The sequence below is a fragment of the Sarcophilus harrisii genome, chromosome 1, assembly GCF_902635505.1.
Source record: "Sarcophilus harrisii chromosome 1, mSarHar1.11, whole genome shotgun sequence".
Lineage (NCBI taxonomy): Eukaryota > Metazoa > Chordata > Mammalia > Dasyuromorphia > Dasyuridae > Sarcophilus > Sarcophilus harrisii.
In genome coordinates, this window is record NC_045426.1 from 162,377,649 (window position 1) to 162,397,302 (window position 19,654).

Here is a 19,654-nt window from a genome sequence, read left to right on the forward strand (position 1 = left end):
AAGGAAACTGGGAAAAAGCCATGTTTTAACTCTTTGAAATTACCACCAATTTAGGAAGGCCTTTTTAGTGAATAAATATATAAACAGATTTATCTTTTGGTACTTTCCCCTCTTAAGAATACAATAACCTATGACAAATAACTTATTCCAAAGAATTGTAGCATTACAGAAATATATTCATAGGTTCTATGACTCCACATTTCCAGAAAATCATACTAATAAAACATTCACATTTTAAAGGAGTTTAAATTTAAACGATATTGTCTAAACTTCAACAGCAGGAGCAGAAGAATTCACGTTTTTGACAACTTTTACTTAATATTTCTTTCACATAAGTAGTATGAGAACAACAATTACATTCTTGCCATCAAGGAGCTTACAATCTGGTAGAGGTGAAAAATCAAGTATATATATTTAATTCAAACACTTCAGAATTCAATTCATAAATCACAAACATACAGAAATTTAAGAGCAAATACATAGAAGGGAGTACATACAAAGAGATTAAATGCTAAGGCTAAATAGAATGAAAGATCTGAAAAGGAAGAAATGAGCTGAGAAAATCAGAAAAAGTAAGATGGGAGCTAGGTCTTAAAGAAGCTTTCCACAGGCAGAAATATGGGGAGAAGTTTACTCTAGACATGGGGAATAAAATGGTCAAACAGTCAGAAGCCTCTGAAGGCTAGAAATGTAGGCTGGATCCAAAATATCAATGCTTTATTTGGCCTCACAACCTGGTTAAAGCAAAATATCTGGGGTTCGGGAATTCCAGAAAATTGATACTCAGGAAAATAATATAATCAAAAGCTTAATTGTTATATAGCACAGCAAGCAGGCAAAGAATATATATACCCACACTATATGGCAATATAAACAAAAGTTTCTCCCCACATGCAAGCAGCTCAACCCAGCCAGAGACGAGGGAGATATGTTAGAATAGAAACATGCTCAAAATTGGGGTTCAGGTTGCAAGGTTACATACCCTAAGAATGGGCTTAGTTAAGAATAGGTAATTGGTTACCAATGCATATATCCTCTAAATAAAAGGCTATTAAAAAAAAAAAAAAAAAAAAAAGAATAAGTAATTGATGCCAGAGGTAGAAGGGGGCATTTTTTTTAAATAGCTTTTTATTTACAAGTTATATGCATGGGTAATTTTACAGCATTGACAATTGCCAAACGTTTTGTTCCAATTTTTCCCCTCCTTCCCCCCATCCCCTCTCCCAGATGGCAGATTGACCAATACATGTTAAATATGTTAAAGTATAAATTAAATACAATATAAGTATACATGTCCAAAAAGTTATTTTGCTGTACAAAAAGAATCAGACTTTGAAATAGTGTACTATTAGCCTGTGAAGGAAATCAAAAATGCAGGTGGACAAAAATAGAGGGATTGGGAATTCTATGTAATGGTTCATAGTCATCTCCCAGAGTTCTTTCACTGGATGTAGCTGGTTCCATTCATTACTGTTCTATTGGAACTGATTTGGTTCATCTCATTGCTGGAGATGGCGATGTCCATCAAAATTGATCCTCATATAATAGTGTTGTTGAAGTATATAATGATCTCCTGGTCCTACTCATTTCACTCAGCATAAGTTCATGTAAGTCTCTCCAGGCCTTTCTGAAATCCTCCTGCTGGTCATTTCTTACAGAACAATAATATTCCATAACATTCATATTCCACAATTTATTCAATCATTCTCCAATTGATGGGCATCTACTCAATTTCCAGTTTCTGGCCACTACAAAGAGATCTGCCACAAACATTCTTGCACATACAGGTGAAGAAGGACATTCTTAATCAACCCAGATGTGATAGAAAAATTCTTGGAAGACTCAAATGTGGGAAGTTTCTTTATCTGGACAACAAACAGATCTGGATCTAATGTTAACTTAGAAGAAGAATGTCTTATTAAGATCCCTGCAGAAGTTCAAGAATTCATTCAAAAAGCTAGAGGACCTATGTACCTGACACAAGAGCTAACTATGGAGAAGAACAGTCTTTTGCCTATGTGTTTCTATTGACATCAGAACCATTTAATCTAAGTGATTTCACATTGGAGTCCTGCCATCATAAATATAAAATCAAACAATAATTATAAAATCAACAAAATAAAGTTTACAAATGGTCATGGTGAATGACTTCTATTGACAAGTTGCCTTTATATTTTAGTCAGGATATAATGGGGGATCCAATGAAGTTTTCTAAATAGGGAAGTGGCCTATTCATACAATTAGGAAAATTATTTTCAGAAGTGTGAATGATGGATTGGAGGGACGAAGGAAGATGAGGAAATCAATTATAAGGAAACCTATTATAAGAAACTCAGCAAGTGAATTATCTCTAAAAAGCAGATGAAACAGATACTGGTGGGTTATAAAGAGAGGGAGACAGAGAGAAAAAGACTGGTAATACAGGTTTGCAAGTTCACTAAATAGAAGCTACATCTTTGGAACTATACTCAAAAGGCTATAAAACTCTGTTTATCCTTTGACTTGGTAATACCATTACTAGGTGGTAAGGAGAGGATGGGGGAGGAAGACAAAAACTCAAGGATAAGGACTATAAAATACAAAAATAATTATAGTAACATCAATTAGGGAATGGCTGAACAAATTACAGTATAAGTTTGTAATGGAATACTATAGCGCTCTAAGAAATGAAATAAACAGGATGCTTCTAGAAAAACCTGAAAATAGTTATATGGAGGAGCAAAAAATGAAGTGAACAGAATCAGGAAAATACCATACACAGTTAACAAAACAATACTATATAAAGATCAACTGTGAATGACTTTCATTCTTAGCAATTAAAAAATCCAAGAGAATTCTGAAAGACTGGGGCAGCTAGATTGTGCAGTGGATAAAGCACTAGCCCTGATGTCAGCAAGACCCAAGTTCAAATCTGCTCTCAGACACTTAAAATACATCCTAGCTGTGTGATCCTGGGTAAGTCACTTAACCCCAACTGCCTCAACAACAACAACAACAACAAAAAAAAAAAATAAAAGAGCTAAGAGGAATTCTGAAGGACCTAATGAAAAAAACACGACTTACATCTAGAGAAAAGAAGTGGTAGAATTTGAATGCAGATTGAAACAAAGTTTTTTCTACTTTAATTTTTTTGAGTTTTTTTTTTTAATCTATGTTTTCTTTTACAACATGAGTAATAGGGAAATGTTTTATATGATTGTACATGTTAACAACTTTTATCAGATTGCTTACCTTTGCAATAAGGCAAGGAGGAGAGGATTGGAACCAAAAATTGTTTAAAATGAATGTTTAAATTGTTTTTATAGGTAACTGGGAAAACATTAAATATAAATTAAAAATTAAAGCTATAGGAGATGAATGAGATTGGGAGAAAATACCATGAGAGAAGAGTATTAAGGAAGAGAGGGGAGGAACAGAACCAAATTTAGAGGGATTAGCAGTAAAGACCAAGAAGAAACAGACTGGGCAGGAGAGATCAGGAACAGTGCCATGAAAGGCAAGGGAGAAAAAATTATAAAGATGATGCTCAAATGCTGTAGAAAAGAAAATGAGAATAAGAACTGAAAGAAGACTTAGATTTGATACTGACCTTCAGAGAACAATTAAGCATGGTAGGGATGAATGCCACACTTCAAGGGTTTTAAGAGTTAATAGTGCAAGACAGGGAGACAATCTACATAGACATAGATTAGCAGTATATGAAAGGAATCAAAGATATTAGCAGCTAAAGATACACAAAGATACAGAATAATGGTTTACAGAAGTGGAAGAATTAGAGCAAATTCTATTTTGTTTTTTAAATAAGTTAAAGAAAGCAAAAGATGTAGGGGAATGTGAATGAAGATGAGAGAAAAGGGAAAAGCCTAACCAAAGGAACAACATCCTACAGTATGTAAAAGGAATGGGATGAAGGGGACCAATAGATGGATTAACTTTGGAAAGCAGTAGACCATCTTATTCTCTAGAACTTGGGGATAAGAAAAAAAGTGGGAAAGGATTTAAAGTATAGCAGAGGGGAAAATGAGAAACTCATTTGTTTTTATCTTCTTGGTAAAATAGGAGCAAAAAAGGTATGCATGGAATTAGGAATTTAAGCAGATTTGAAACGGCAGCCTATAGGATCAAATACCAACTCCTTAGTTTAGTATATATATCATTACCTACCTCCTAATTTATCTTTCATATTATTATCCTTGTTCTTTTATGTTTTAGCCATACCATATTTTCCTATCTCCATGCTGTTCCCCATGCCTGGAATATATTCCTTTCTTGTCTAGAAACCTGTACTCATGTTCCTCTTGTATTTATCAACTCTCTGAAACCTTTCTGAACCTTTAAGTTCAAAATGACCACTTCTTTGCCTCTATCTTCTACTTCACATTCTACTTTATTTTATACTTACTGGTGTAGACATAGTTTATCCCAATGGTGTCAAAGTCAAATAGAAACAAGGGCTATTAAACTATACAAAAGGATCTCTATGGGCCACATACTGACTTAGAACCACATATTAACATTTATTTTTATTAAATACTTCCCAATTACATTGTGATCTTAATCCGGCTGCACTGTGGGCCAAGTTATTTGACACCTCTAGTGTATCCCATTCTTCTAATTAGACTAGAAGACCATCTGAGGATAGAGACTATTTATTTTCATCTTTATATCCTTCACACCTAGTACAATGCCTTAATAGCATTCACATTCAAAAATGCCTGGTGAATTGAACTGCAATAAGCCAATGATTTGTATGAAATGATGTACCAATAATAACATTTCAGACAGCGAATTCCAAGTTCTAAAACATTAAACACAAATGTTCATCTTAAGACACTCAAGAAATAAAGTAAATCTCACTAGCTCACAGAAATTCACTTTACCTAGAATAAATATTGATGGCATGCCTCTGCCATATATATATTTTCACTCTAAGAAAAGAATAATATAAGAAAATATAAGAAAGCTATGATATGGTTGATCTAGAATCAGAAAGCCCCTAGTTCAATTCAATCCAGCTTCAGACACTACTGTGTGACCCTTGGCTAAACCATTTAACCTCTATCTGCCTCTGTTTTCTTATCTACAAAATGAAGATATTAACAGCACTTACCTCCCAAGGATGTTCTGAAGATCAAATGAGATAATTATAAAGCAGTTAGCAGTGACTGCCACATGATATGTGTTATATAAATGTTAACTATTATTAATTGAAATCTTTCTTTTCTCAGCTGCCAGGAGGCCTAAAAATTACACAGTTCTCTTCAGCTGCCTTCTAATTCTGCTGTCCTTTCATTAACAGTGGTGCTCTCTGAATGCCTTCAGCCCTGAAGCAGAGAAACTCTGAAGGTCTCTTAATCACCTAAGTACAATAATACCCTATTTTTAAAAAGTTGTGATAAAGTTCTACTGCAGGTCAAATAATTTCAGGCCACATGGTAAAGGTCTTTTTTTGTTGTTCTGTTTTGATTTGCTTTTTTCCCAATCACATAATCAAAACTCCATAGGGTAAACATGATTTTTTTAAAGTATTAATATTAAGACAAATTTTGCCTGCTTCTGTATTATTGAAATAAGGATAATCAAAACATTGTTTATAGTCCATTTTCAGCATTCTTGACAATGTATCAATATCCATTTCAACCACTCACTAGTTCAATTAGTCACACCCCAGACCTTTCCCATCACTAGAAACTTGTTTCACCTTTAAGGTTTTGAATTTTGAGCACAAGATCATAGATTTAGATTTTAAAGATCTTCCAGAGCAATTGCCTAATTTTACAGACAAGGGAGCTGAGATTAAATTACCTGCCCAGGGTCAAACAGCTATTCTTGACATCTAGCCCAGTATTCTTTCTACCAGACCACTTAGTTGTTAATCCAAAATGTCTTTCCTTCTCTTTTGCTCCCTTACCCCTATTGAAACTGTTCTTACTCCTCATCTCAACTGGTGATCCTTTCAACTATTCTTTTTCTCCCAGTTAATCCCCATTTGGCTTTACTTAACTCTCTATATAGGTTAATTTAACTTCAAATCAATTTTCAATGCTTATTTTCTACCTTTTCTTTCATTTCTAATGAGTCTTATATTACACTGTACAACAACTGCTTTATGTCTGTTCTAGTCTCCTGAACTTTTAGCCCAAATTTCTAAATACCTACTGGCCAGCTTTACTTAAAAGTCCTGCTAGCAACTCAAATTCACTATGTTAAAAACCAAAATCATCATCTTCCCTGCCAAAATTATTCCTCTTAACTTCCTTTTCCCATTATTCAAATTTTTAAAATTCGAAGCTATCTTATCCTCCCTTTGCTTTCCCTTGTCCTCCAAATCCAATCGTTTAATACAAGGTATGCCAGTTTGAGCTGCCTATCAACTAGCCCCAATCTGAAGAGAGAGTACACACCAACTCAACAAGAAACAGCTTTCACCTCTAGAGATAAGCAAAGATTGATTTGGATGGTTTAAATACCAAAAGATCCCAGGAAACCTCTAACAGTCAAAAATATTGTTATTCAATAACCTCCAAATAGCCTAAGCTTTCCTTTTTTCATTCCCACCATCTCTTTTAGATTGCAACTAGGTTTTATCTTATGTGACTTTCTTCTAGCTGGACAGATACTTTTTTTTTTATTATAGTAACTTTTTATTGACAGAATCCATGCCTGGGTAATTTTTTTTTACAACATTATCCCTTGCACTCACTTCTGTTCCGATTTTTCCCTCCCACCCTCCACCCCCTCCCCTAGATGGCAAGCAGTCCTATATATGTTGAATATGTCCTAGTATATCCTAGATACGATGTATGTGTGCAGATCCAAACAGTTTTCTTGTTGCACAGGGAGAATTGGATTCAGAAGGTAGAAGTAACCCGGGAAGAAAAACAAAAATGCAAACAGTTTACATTCATTTCCCAGTGTTTTTTTTTTTTCCTTTGGGTGTAGCTGCTTCTGTCCATCATTGATCAATTGAAACTGAATTAGGTCTCTTTGTCAAAGAAATCTGCTTCCATCAGATTACATCTTCATACAGTATCGTTGTTGACGTATATAATGATCTCTTGGTTCTGCTCATTTCACTTAGCATCAGTTCATGTAATTCTCTCCAAGCTTCTCTGTATTCATCTTGCTGGTCATTTCTTACAGAACAATAATATTCCATAACATTCATATACCAAAATTTACCCAACCATTCTCCAATTTGATGGGCAGCCACTCAGTTTCCAGCTTCTAGCCACTACAAACAGGGCTGCCACAAACATTTTGGCACATACAGGTCCCTTTCCCTTCTTTAGTATCTCCTTGGGGTATAAGCCCAGTAGAAACACTGCTGGATCAAAGGGTATGCACAGTTTGATAACTTTTTGGGCATAATTCCAGATTGCTCTCCAGAATGGTTGGATTCGTTCACAGCTCCACCAACAATGTATCAGTGTCCCAGTTTTCCCACATCCCCTCCAACACTCATCATTATTTTTTCCTGTCATCTTAGCCAATCTGACAGGTGTGTAGTGGTATCTCAGAGTTGTCTTAATTTGCATTTCTCTGATTAATAATGATTTGGAACACTTTCATATGAGTGGTAATGATTTTAATTTCATCATCTGAAAATTGTCTGTTCATATCCTTTGACCATTTATCAATTGGAGAATGGCTTGGTTTCTTATAAATTTAGAGTCAGCTCTCTATATATTTTGGAAATGAGTCCTTTATCAAACCTTTAACTGTGAAGATGTTTTCCCAGTTTGTTGCTTCCCTTCTAATCTTGTTTACATTAGTTTTGTTTGTACAGAAGCTTTTTAATTTGATGTAATCAAAATTTTCTATTTTGTGATCAATAATGGTCTCTAGTTCGTCTTTAGTCACAAATTTCTTCCTCTTCCACAAGTCTGAGAGATAAACTATCCTATGTTCCTCCAATTTATTTATAATCTCGTTCTTTATGTCTAAATCATGGACCCATTTTGATCTTATCTTGGTATACGGTGTTAAGTGTGGGTCCATGCCTAATTTCTGCCATACTAATTTCCAGTTATCCCAGCAGTTTTTGTCAAATAATGAATTCTTATCCCAAAAGTGAGGATTTTTGGGTTTGTCAAACACTAAATTGCTATAGTTGACTATGGACAGATACTTTTTAAGTCTCCTTTACAAAATCCATCAGCTACACCTTGCTTCCTATACACGGGTGCAACAAGAAGGCTCATTTTCTCTGTATTCTATTAAGATAAGCTCGTGAGTTTCCCATGGGTTCAACTCTCATGTCTAAACAAATGATTTTCAAATTCATATAAACAGCCCTTCTCACCTCTTTCTTTCAAAATCTAATATTGCATGTCCAAATGCCTACTAGACAATTTCACCTGGATATACTAAAGACATCTCCAACTCAATAGTCCAAAACAGAAATCATCGCTCTCCCTCCACCCCTCAAACCTGCCCCTCTCTCTTCCTATCTTCTCTATCTCTGTCAAGGATTCCATTATTCATTCAATCATTTAAGTTCCCCAATCTTGATGCTACCCTTAACTCTACTCTTATTGCACATGTACCTCTAGAACATTTCTCCCATTGGGCTCTTTCTATTTACACAGACATACTACCTTATCTGGATTACTGCAAATCTAACTGGACTACAATGTCTAGCCTTTTGATTCTCTAACTCATCCTTAAAATAGATGTGAAATTGTTATTTCTAAAGTATGGATTTGACTATGTCACCAGAAAATCCTCTGGCATTTAAAGCAAATGAAAATCTGGTTCCAAATCTTTCTAAGCTACTTACCTGGCAGTCTCCTGTCAGCTTCAAAGTTACAGTCAAAGTGGACATGATGTTCTTCATGCACAATATTTCATTTCCCACCCACATGCTTTTTATACAGGTTTCCCTTTGCTTAGCATACTCTCCCTCTTCATTTACACTTTTTACAACCAACTCCTAGCATCTTTCAAAGTGCAATTTGAGTGTCATCTCATTCGAGAAGCTTTTCTTGATTCCCTCATTTGCTGATATTCCCACTAGAAAATCATGTCTATTCATCTTCTATATAGTTTATTCACTTATCCATAAGCCTATTGTATTCTTCCAACAGAAAAAGCTTCTTGAAGACAGTCTTATTTTTGTTTTTTATATTCCTAACAGAATAACAGGGACATGCTTAATAATGCTTTCTGACAAATTATAGATGACTACAAGAATTCTAGTCAATCCTCTTTCCAATCCAATCGTCCCTATGCTTCTTAACCTATTGAGTAAAGTTTAAACTTCTCAGTCTAGGATTTAAGATCATCTATACATCTATACATGTGGACATTTCCACATGTCTTTCTAGCTCCCTTCTGACCTTCTCTTTTGCATAATCTGATAGTGCTCTAGTCAATTTCTTCAGCATTCCCTGAAAAGAAAATCATAATCTCATAGCTAGAAGAGACATACCTAATCCCACCTTCAACACTCCTGATAAATGGAACACTAATCTCATGTCAAGGAATCTAAGTTCAAATCTTGGCTGTCATTCTATTACCTTGAACCAAACATTAAATATCTATGGATCTCATTTGTAAAAGTTTTACATTTGTAAAAACCATACTTAGCTCAAGGGCAGTCCAAAAACAGCCTGTGGGCCTGTCAGTTATGTAGTTGTCACCCTTATATGATCCAAGGTCCCTTTCTAGCTCCAGACCTTATGATCTTCATTGATGGGGAACTCATTACTTCACGAGCTAATTTATTCCTATTTTTAGATAGCTCTAATTATTAAAAAAGCACTTTAGATATGCTTATCTAACTCGCATTCACTGGTCTTAGTTCTGCCATTTAAAAGCAACCAAAACAGGTCTAATTACTCCTCCACAAGACAAAGTCTTTTCTGTATTCAATAACAATTGTCACATCCCACATAACTCAACATTTCTGATCTTTGAGCCTCTGCTTCTGCCACTGCTTTCACATGGAATATGCTCCTGATTCCACCTTTGCATTTCAAAATTTCATCTATTCTTCAAGGCCTACTCCTAATAGAACCTCAATATCTTTTCTGATCCTGATCCTCTCTACTCTCAGCCAGGTGTAATTTCTGTCTTCTGAACTTCCAAAACATGCTGTTTAAACCTTTTATGGCTACTATTACAAAGCCCTTCTTATAGATATCTATATATTTTTTATGTTCCTTCCTTGCATATAAACTCCTAAAGAGCAAAAATTTAGTAGTTTACTTCTAATATAGTCCTTTAATTAATAATTATTTTGAGAATAAATAAACATGTGAATAAGAATGGTGCCCAAAAGCATAAAGCCTTAATTACATCTTTTTATACCAATTTTCTCTTTCTATCTAGGTTGAGAGGATTTTATTTCACTTTTTATGTTCCTCTCTTGATATTCTAACCAGATATAATCAATTTAAAAAGTCACATTATTATCTAAAATAAATCAACTTTGCCTATCTGTTCAAGATTAAGCAGTGATAGTGATACAAATAATTTATAGAATTCTCTCAAATCTGGACATAAGTTTGTTAAAATGATCTTTGATAGAAGCAAGGAAAATATGACTCAGATAGCTCTAGGAAAACAAATATTTAGATATTAAATGCTTTATTTTTAATCAAAAAAGTAACATCGATAAAAAAAATCATTAGACTGGAGATCAACAGAAGAATTAAGAGCACATGCCCACACAATAATGATGAGGATTTCAAAAATTTGACAGCACAAGACTGAGCAGGAGATGAGGTTAATTAAGCAGATACCCTCTTACTTAATATTAAGATGATAGATATGCTTCTTAACAATACACTTGTTAAATATTTCTCAAATTTTGGTATGATTCTTTTGTACAAGAACAATTTTTGAAATAGGGTAAGGAACAACTACATGCTACTCTGGTTTCTAGCTGCCCAAGGTCTGGAATCATTACATATAAGTCAAAGATTTGCTCTCTTCATTCTAACTTATCCTTCCTTTTTTTCTCTTCATTCCATCAAAACCAAACATTTAGCTAGAGTCACTGATCAGACTAATTCACAAAAAATAAATTATCAGCTTCATGCAGCAGTTTAATTTTTTTGTTATTGAATTTTTCACAATTTAGTAAAGATTATAAATACCACACCAGAATATATTTAAATGCATAAAATAAAATACATAAAATTAAAAAGGAAACCAATTACATAATGAGATGCAGTTATCCAGATTTTTTTTAAGTTCACAGATCCAAGGTTAAAAACTCCTAATCTACTGTGTTAACCATACTAGTTTTCCTAGTTTAAAAAATCAATACGATAAGCTACAAGACTAAAAATCTCTCTTCTCCTTCTAACCATGTACCTCTACTAAGCAACACAAGGACAGAGTCATGCCTGTTTGTGAACAAGGACAGACTCAAATTACAAGAGAAAACTTAAAATGCCAAATTGTTAGAGTAAATTTCAATAGAAATTAAAGAACATTCAACATGTATTTTATGCATATAGCTTTACTTAATATCTATCTACTTAAGAAGTCTTCACATACTACCAAAATTAACTTTCCGAATAAAAAACTTTCGGAATAAATTTGGCATTCAATTAAATTACATCTACTAATGTGTGCCAAAAACAAAACAAAAGCCCCAGCGAACTGGAATAGGTTTCTTTTCTTTTAAGGTGAGTAATCACTAGACATTTAAACTTTTAGCCTCTATTATAATCCTACTCCAGACAATGCCAAAGAAGCACACACTCAGGCAAAGATCAAGATGACAAGAGCAAATAGATCTCATGGGGGCATACCTCCTAAGGATTAGCCTGATTATTGGATAAACTTATCACCAAAACACTGGATACCATATATCACGTTTTATCACTCCTCGTGAAGTCCTTCTACCTACTATTTAGGGGTTTAGATCTTTTTCAGTGAGGGGAGCATCCTTAGAGATAAATCACAGGCCCTGGAGATAATTTATTTTATACACATCTTCCTGGTAACAGCAGCTCTAATTTAAATTTTGTTGTTTATTGTCATTCAGTAGTTTCATTCATCTACAACTCTTCGTGATCTCATTTGGGGTTTTTCTGGCAAGGTACTGGAGAGGTTTGCCATTTCCCTTTACAGATGAGGAAACTGAGGCAAACAGGGTGAAGTGAATGGCCCAGAGTCACAGAATGCCTGAGGCCAGATTTGAATTAAGAAAAACAAGTCTTCCTGACTCCAGGCCTATAACTCTATCCACTGTACCACCTAGCTGCCCCATTTATACATGCTTGAGGTTTCCAAAGTACTTTACATAAATTAGTAGTATAATGGTGAGCACAAGAATCCTTGATGTGGGAAGAAATATTATTTGGGAAACTGAGGAACTTGACCATGGTCACAAAGGCAATTATGAGACAGTCTATCATGACTATAGCAATCAAGATTTGAACTCAGATTCTCTGACTCCAAAATCAGTGTTCTTCTCAGGTAATAAACAAGTTTAGAAAGTAAAAATGCCTTCTATGTAACAAGGTATTGCAATGACATTGAGAATACAAATACAGAACTGAGCCAACCCCTGACTAAAGGGAGCTCACATTTTACTAAAGGAGTTACTAATTCACTACAGAAATTACTAAATGAACACTACATGTTCACAAATAAAACAGATTAAGGATATATATATATATATATATATATATATATATATATATATATATATGTACAACTGGGTAAATCAGGAAAGATTTCTAAAAGGAAATGACACTGGATCTAAATCTGGAAGGGGAATTCCTGTTTCCAAGAAATAAAGGTAAGAAAGAACAATAAAAGTTTGGAAAGATAAATGAACTTTGTGAAAGCATGAGGGTTTGAAAAAAAAATGGCATTGAGAACAACAGGCACATCAGTCTAGAGAAAGATAGGCAGGAGCCCAATAGTTATGGAATATGTATCCTAAAACCAAATGTAGAACTACTGAAGCTTCCAGAACAGAAGAAAGGCAAGATCAGCCCTACAATTCTGGAATATCCCAAGGAGAACAGTATGGTGCAATAGAAAACATACTGGACTTTAAGTCAGGCAAAACCTGAATTCACCGCAACCTGCCTCTCCTGTTTAACAACTGAGTGAATAAGGCAGAGTCACTTAATCTCTTCAGTTCTAGTTTCCTATTCTGCAAAATGGGGTAATAAAAAAGGACATTTACTTCACAAAGTTGTAGTAAGTTGGGATAAGCAGCAATGTTTAGATAAATTTAAATGCAAATCTTCAAGTCTAGAGGCTGCCAGCTATTCTCATTCCCACCACATGACAACCCTGTGTAAAGTGAATGCAAAGAGTACGGGATTTAGAGAAACTATGAGCTCAAACTGTTTCTACTCTGCATTGCTTTTATGGCCATGGGCCAAACCCTTAGATTCCTACAGAATACATATTGATTTTAAAAACACATACTCTTAGTGTAAATGTCAATTATACTTTTATTTTGTTAAGTATTTCCCAATTTCATTTCTGATTCATGCCAAGGCCTGAGTTTAATGCCCCTGGACTAGAACTTGGAAATCACTTGCAAGGTTCAAAATTTATGATCCTATGTTCTTTAAAAACCTTAACCTCTGACCTTAAAAATGCATTTCTCTAAAAACAATCTGGGCCCTCCAATTCTCCCTCAATTCTTGAGCCTGATCTTGACTCCCAATGCAATCCCTCATTGTTCTCCAAATTAATCATCCTATTTTCAATGCACTTTCCTCACTTCTCAATCCCTTCAACCATGGCCATCAGAATGCTGGTAATTAATTTCTTTTTTTGAACAGATAAACTAAAAGAGGGTAAAATATGGTGCTATAAACAAAAGCATAAAGGAATCAGTACTTATGTCAGTAGAGAAGATGCTGAAACTAAGGAAATCACAAATCATTTAAATATTAAGAAAATATGTTCTCATATTCTGTACTGAATGCCAGCAGAATCAATTTAATAAAGAGGGAATCACTTTTCCCTTTCCAATTTGGGATGGTTCTAGGGATCTTCAACCTTATCTGACATCTAAACATGCTTCTTTCCAAATTCCTTCCTAACCTCTCTTCTACATGGAAGTCCTTCAAATAAGTGGGACAATTAGTACAATCTCTTGAATTTTCTCTTTTCCAGATCAAATATTCACTCCCTGTTTCTTCACTTAACTTTTATGTAAAGTAATCTGCTTCATTTTACATGACTTTACAAAATCAATGAAAGTGGTTCAGCAATTGTATCTGTGAGTTCTTTCAATAACTGTTGATATAAATGATCTAAGCCATCTTAAATCGGAGATATTTAGGTGCTCTCTTAATCATTTTTGTTCCATCCTTTCCAAATCCATGATCAAAAAGAAGCAGAATAACAGTAGATTACCTCTGCCTTCTCTCCACTTCTTGCCACTATCATTTCTTCTCTCCTAATCCATATGTTCCTCTACTTTGTGTTTTTTTTAATCTTTTTCTTTTTGAATGTATAGTTAAAGGAGTTTTTGTGGTTGTCCTTAATTTTCTTAATCAACCATAGCTCATTCTGAGCTTTAATACTCCCAATATTATGGGCTATGCCGGTCCCTGTATTCAGAATGCAAATATTCTGCATATCTTAAAAGTAATTTTAATTAATTCTTGTATAATAACCACATCGTTCTTTACAATCTTTCCCCTTTTATTCATCCTCATAATTGTTTCCTCATTCTTTGGGATTTCATTCATGAGAACTTTCTTCAACGGACTGATCTCCCCTCTAGTTTTAGAGCTATGATTCCGAGCCAGATTTCCTAACTTCAAATTCAGTATTCTGTTGACTACCCCACGCTGCATCTCTACCCAAATTCAAGTATTAATGGTTTTATAACTGCTAAGAATTCCCAAGAACATTTAATTAGTGAAGCAAGTTTAACAGAAATCAAAATTTTGTCCCTTGGGGGAAGAAAATGCCAAAGTTATCCACTCAAAAGATATACTAATGACACTTGCTTAAGGTTCTCCATAAAATATTCTTCTCTTTACTCTAAAAGTCTGAAAAATGAAACTTAATTAACTTCTTTGAAGTATAACAAAGCACTATTTGAAGTCAGGGGAAAGGGGAGAAAGAAGGGAGATTGCTAGTAGTCACTAAAGAGTTATAGTCAAGGTTCAGTTAAATTGATATTGCTGGAGTTCAAATTTTTGTCCCCAATATAAATAAGGTAACTTTAAGCTTCTTTGTGACAGGCCCCTTTTCTCTAGCTTCACTTTCTCCTTCTATTCCTACCTATTCCTATTCGTTTTCTTAATTTTACCCTTTCTCTGTCAAATACTTTTCTCTCTTTTTCGTTCCTTTCAAATGGAAAACTCAATTTTTTTATAGGTAAAAAACTCATTTTTTTAATAGGTAAGATACAGAGATTAGAGATAACCAAGTGAAACTAAGTTTATACAATTATAAGGAATAGAAAAATAAATCTTATGTACTTGTTAATGATTAGGTATATATAAGTATTTTTTAAACTATAAGGCAGATTTCTATATAAATGTAAAAATTTCAGGCAGAAATGCAGAAAGTAAAATACTTTTTTTTTTTTTTTTTTTTTTTGTGCTGAGTCAATTGGGATTAAGTGACTTGCCCAGGTCACACAGCTAGGAAGTATTTAGTGTCTGAGGCTAGATCTGACTTCATGGCTTGTGCTCTATCCACTGCACCACATAGCTGATCCTTTTAAAATGATCAATAGACCAAAAAAAATTTTTTAATAAAAAAATGGCATTAGGCCCTCTGCTGACAATTTTATAAAATTGTATACTAGCCCCTTAAATTTTCTATCATATAGCAAACATTATATTAGCCAAGGACTAAGCTAGAGATTTATTTTTGTCTCAATAAAGCTACTCTAAGGAAAAGAAAGGAAAAGTATGGCATAAATCTAATCAAATAAAAATGAAATGACATAGGAAAGCACTTAATTAATGGTTAAGTGCATACAACTATATAAGACTGCCATAAATTATTCCTAAATAACACTCATGAAAATATCATGCTTATTATTCTCACTATCTGAACAGCATTATTGCATATATTGCCTTATTTTGAAAATGAAAATTAACTGACATGGAAAATTACTAATCATAAACTAACAGGGATGAAACTACATTACATCAATTATCCACATATCTCAAAGACCATTCAAAATTAAAAGGTTATAAGATCAAACAACATTTGAGTAAAAAAATGACAAGAATCAAAATATTCTGGAAAAGTTTCTCACACACAATAGAATATTTTCACATACATAATGCTTTTACCTATTATGTTTCTATTGTAAAAAATTTTATTTTATCAACTTTTGTGTTTCAATTTTCTTTTCTTCACCGGGGCAAAGTGGAGTCACAAAATTCTAACAATGAAAGGAAGTCACATTTTTATTACATTTAAGATTTACTATTACAATTATTCATTTCATAATCATAAAAGATCACATTTGAAATTTTACCTGAAAGCTCCATAAAGTGGTCTGTACCAACAGACAAATGAACAAGGAGTAAAAAGCATGAACCAGAGGATACTCAATCCAAAATCAACTCCTCGTCCAGGCTCAACACAAAACCAAGCCAGGCATCCAAAGATATTTAGGAACAGTGTTACAGCATGGACTGCGGAATCAAAAAACACAAAAAGACAATTTAAATCAACATAACTGAGTTCTTTACATAATTATAAATTTTGAAAAACTACTTCCTAATGCTAAATACTTTAAAATGACATCCTATACTACTATTTCCAAGTGTTCATTATACTTCAATAGATCTCTCAGATCATCCATATGGACATGCCTTCCAGAGGTAGACTGCAAACTATCTCCACCTTCTTCTCAAGTGCAACTCTTGCTATGATTTCCAGACATACTCTTTGAAGGAGCATGTTGAAGGCCTTCCTCTGCTTCTTTTAATATATTACAAATATACAATCATGACAATTAGGCTATCCATCTATTATACCCTGCATGTTTTATACATGACCTATATACACTCCTAAGCCAAAACTCCTTTATGACAGGAGCTATTAGGGCCTTGCATTAACAAATGTTCAATGAATTGATTTTTCTAATTATATAAATCTTATAAAATCTTTGACAACAATTCTCAAGAAGTACCCATAGCAATAAACTGCATCTTCCATTGACCTTTGGGTCACCTGAAAATTTTGGCTCTTCTGCAATTATGGTCTTTAATTCATATACATATAGTATCATTGGGGGAGAGGTATATATGAGAAAGGGACCCAAGGCAATTGGGGATAAGTGATTTGTCAAAGATTACACAACTAGTAATTTTCAAATGTCTGAGAACAAATTTGAACTCAGGTCCTCCTGTCTCCAAGGCTGATGCTCTAACTACTATGCTACCTAACTGCCAATATGTAGCATCAATGAGAAAATTCTAACATTTAAGTGTTTATTTTTTCTTAATTTGAATATACAGGAAGGCTATATCACAATATCCTAATATTTAGCATGAATTCTGTTGTCCCTATTATGGTATCAAATGGTCCTGTTAAACTAGGCCAGCCCCATGAATTATGATATGTTCTCTTAAAGAAAAGGTTTAATGTATACTTATTTTGTATTTAATATATACTTTAACATATTTAACATGTATTGGTCATCCTGCCATCTAGGGGAGGGGGTGGGGAGAAGGAGGGGAAAAATTAGAACAAAAGGTTTGGCAACTGTCAATGCTGTAAAATTACTGATTTTATGTAACTTGTATATATATGTACTTGTAACTTGTAACATATATGTAACTTGTAAATAAAAAGCTATTAAAATTTTTTTAAAATGTCTACCCCCCCACCTCCCCAAAGATCTCTTTATTTCTCTTCAGGACTTTAGCAATACCTAAGGATAACAAAAGGATTCTGTCAATGAATTACAAAACGTTGCTAGTTAGTGCTGAAGTACTAGTTACACCTAGATACAGATTTGTCCAATGCAATTTGCAAAAAAGGTCTGCAGAGGTTTTTCTACAGAAACTGTTCAAGAAAAGGTACTGAAAGACACACAGTTAAGTAGAAAGAATATCACACCAGGAATTTTGATTTCCAGACACATTTTTCATTCTAATTTTAGTTTTAACACTCTATAATTCTGGTCATATCATTTCACTACTCTGAACCCGTTTTCTCATTTGCGAAACAAGGTAGATGAATCAGATAAATACTCTCTTAGGTCTCTTCTAGTTTTCAAATTCTATCAAGCCCCTTCTGAAAACTTCTTTTAAAATGGTCACTATATATATAAAAAAAAAATACACTGGTAAGGACCTGGAAGACTACATAATAGTCCAACTATAACAATTACTACTTCTCAAATTTTTATTAGCAAAAATCAATTCAGATTAAATGATAAAGTTGGACATTTGAGGAAATCTCAATCATGACTTCTAACAGATCCATGATTCTTAAAGGCTTAAAGTGAAAAATCTATGTTTCCATTACTGGGGCCTACTTTTCTTAGTTTCTTTCAATATTCTCAAAGATGGTGCAAACTCTTAAATATAACTCATTGTTTTTATGACAGAATAAGAATCTATACAAAATAGAAAAATGCAATCAAAGACCAAAAGAATTAAACTAATCCTTTAAACAACTTCGTGCCCTATTGATTAAAGTTAAAAGTTATCAAATAAAATCATCTATTAATCTTCAGTCCAACAAAGTTCCCAAGTGAAATCACCTATTAATAGTCAAAGACACACAATAAACTTTTATTTGAAGAAAAATCATAACAAGGAATCCTAAAATTCTTCAAGTTAAAAGTGGAAAGAAAATCATCAGAACAGAGAATCACAGATTTAAGAGCTACAAGAACCTTTAGGAGTTATAAATGGGAAAAATAAGACCTAAAACAATTAAGTGACATGTCCATAGTCTCAGAGATACAAGTGTAAGGCAAGATATGAACCAAAATATTCTTTATTCTAGGTCTAATGCTCCTTCCAATATGCCACAATTCATTTCTATTGGATTAAAATATAGTGAGAAGATTTTTAAAGGACATTTTTGATACTTTAAACAATACATTTTCAAAATTTTTATGGGGAGAAAAAAAAATTTTTGGACCAAACCCATGATTCCCATTGATACAGGAAATATCTAAGTATGGAAAATGCCTCTACTAATGCAAATCAAGAACTATTCTTCACTTATAATTTTAAAGTACTGTCAACAACACTGAGAATATCACAAAGCTAATAATTATCAGTAGTGAGGGTTAAATCTTTCCAAAAATGCATTGACATGCATGCAGCCTCTCACTATTGTAAAATTATGTGTGCGCACATGCACACACACACACACGCACACGCACACGCACATACATATGGATACATGCACATATATATTCCTATATAAATTTTCCTTGATTCTAACATATAATGCAACAAAAAATAAAAGTAATTATTTCTATCTCCTTAAAAACTGGAAATTTCAGGAATGCTATGTTATACTATCTAAGGTATTTACAAAATAGTCCAGAATTTATAAAGAACATTATACACAATTATCTCATTTGATTTTCATAACAGCTTTGGGTGATAAGGCATACAAAGATTATTATTCCATCCTCTAGACATATGTAAAATGAAGCCAGAATCTGTTAAGTGACTGACCAGTCTATATTCACACAATGAGTAAGTATTTAAAG

The 19,654-nt window shown here is 33.6% G+C and overlaps 1 protein-coding gene across 2 annotated transcripts in view; it reads right to left on the reverse strand.

The window, feature by feature from the left end:
- The window catches only part of SCAMP1 (secretory carrier membrane protein 1), a 101,889-nt gene that overhangs the window by 13,904 nt on the left and 68,331 nt on the right, over positions 1–19,654 (reverse strand). For both annotated transcript variants that reach the window (XM_003759421.4, XM_031966173.1), the window contains one exon: positions 16,445–16,604. In XM_003759421.4, coding sequence (XP_003759469.1) covers positions 16,445–16,604 — 160 coding nt within the window. The remainder of the gene's footprint in view (positions 1–16,444; positions 16,605–19,654) is intronic.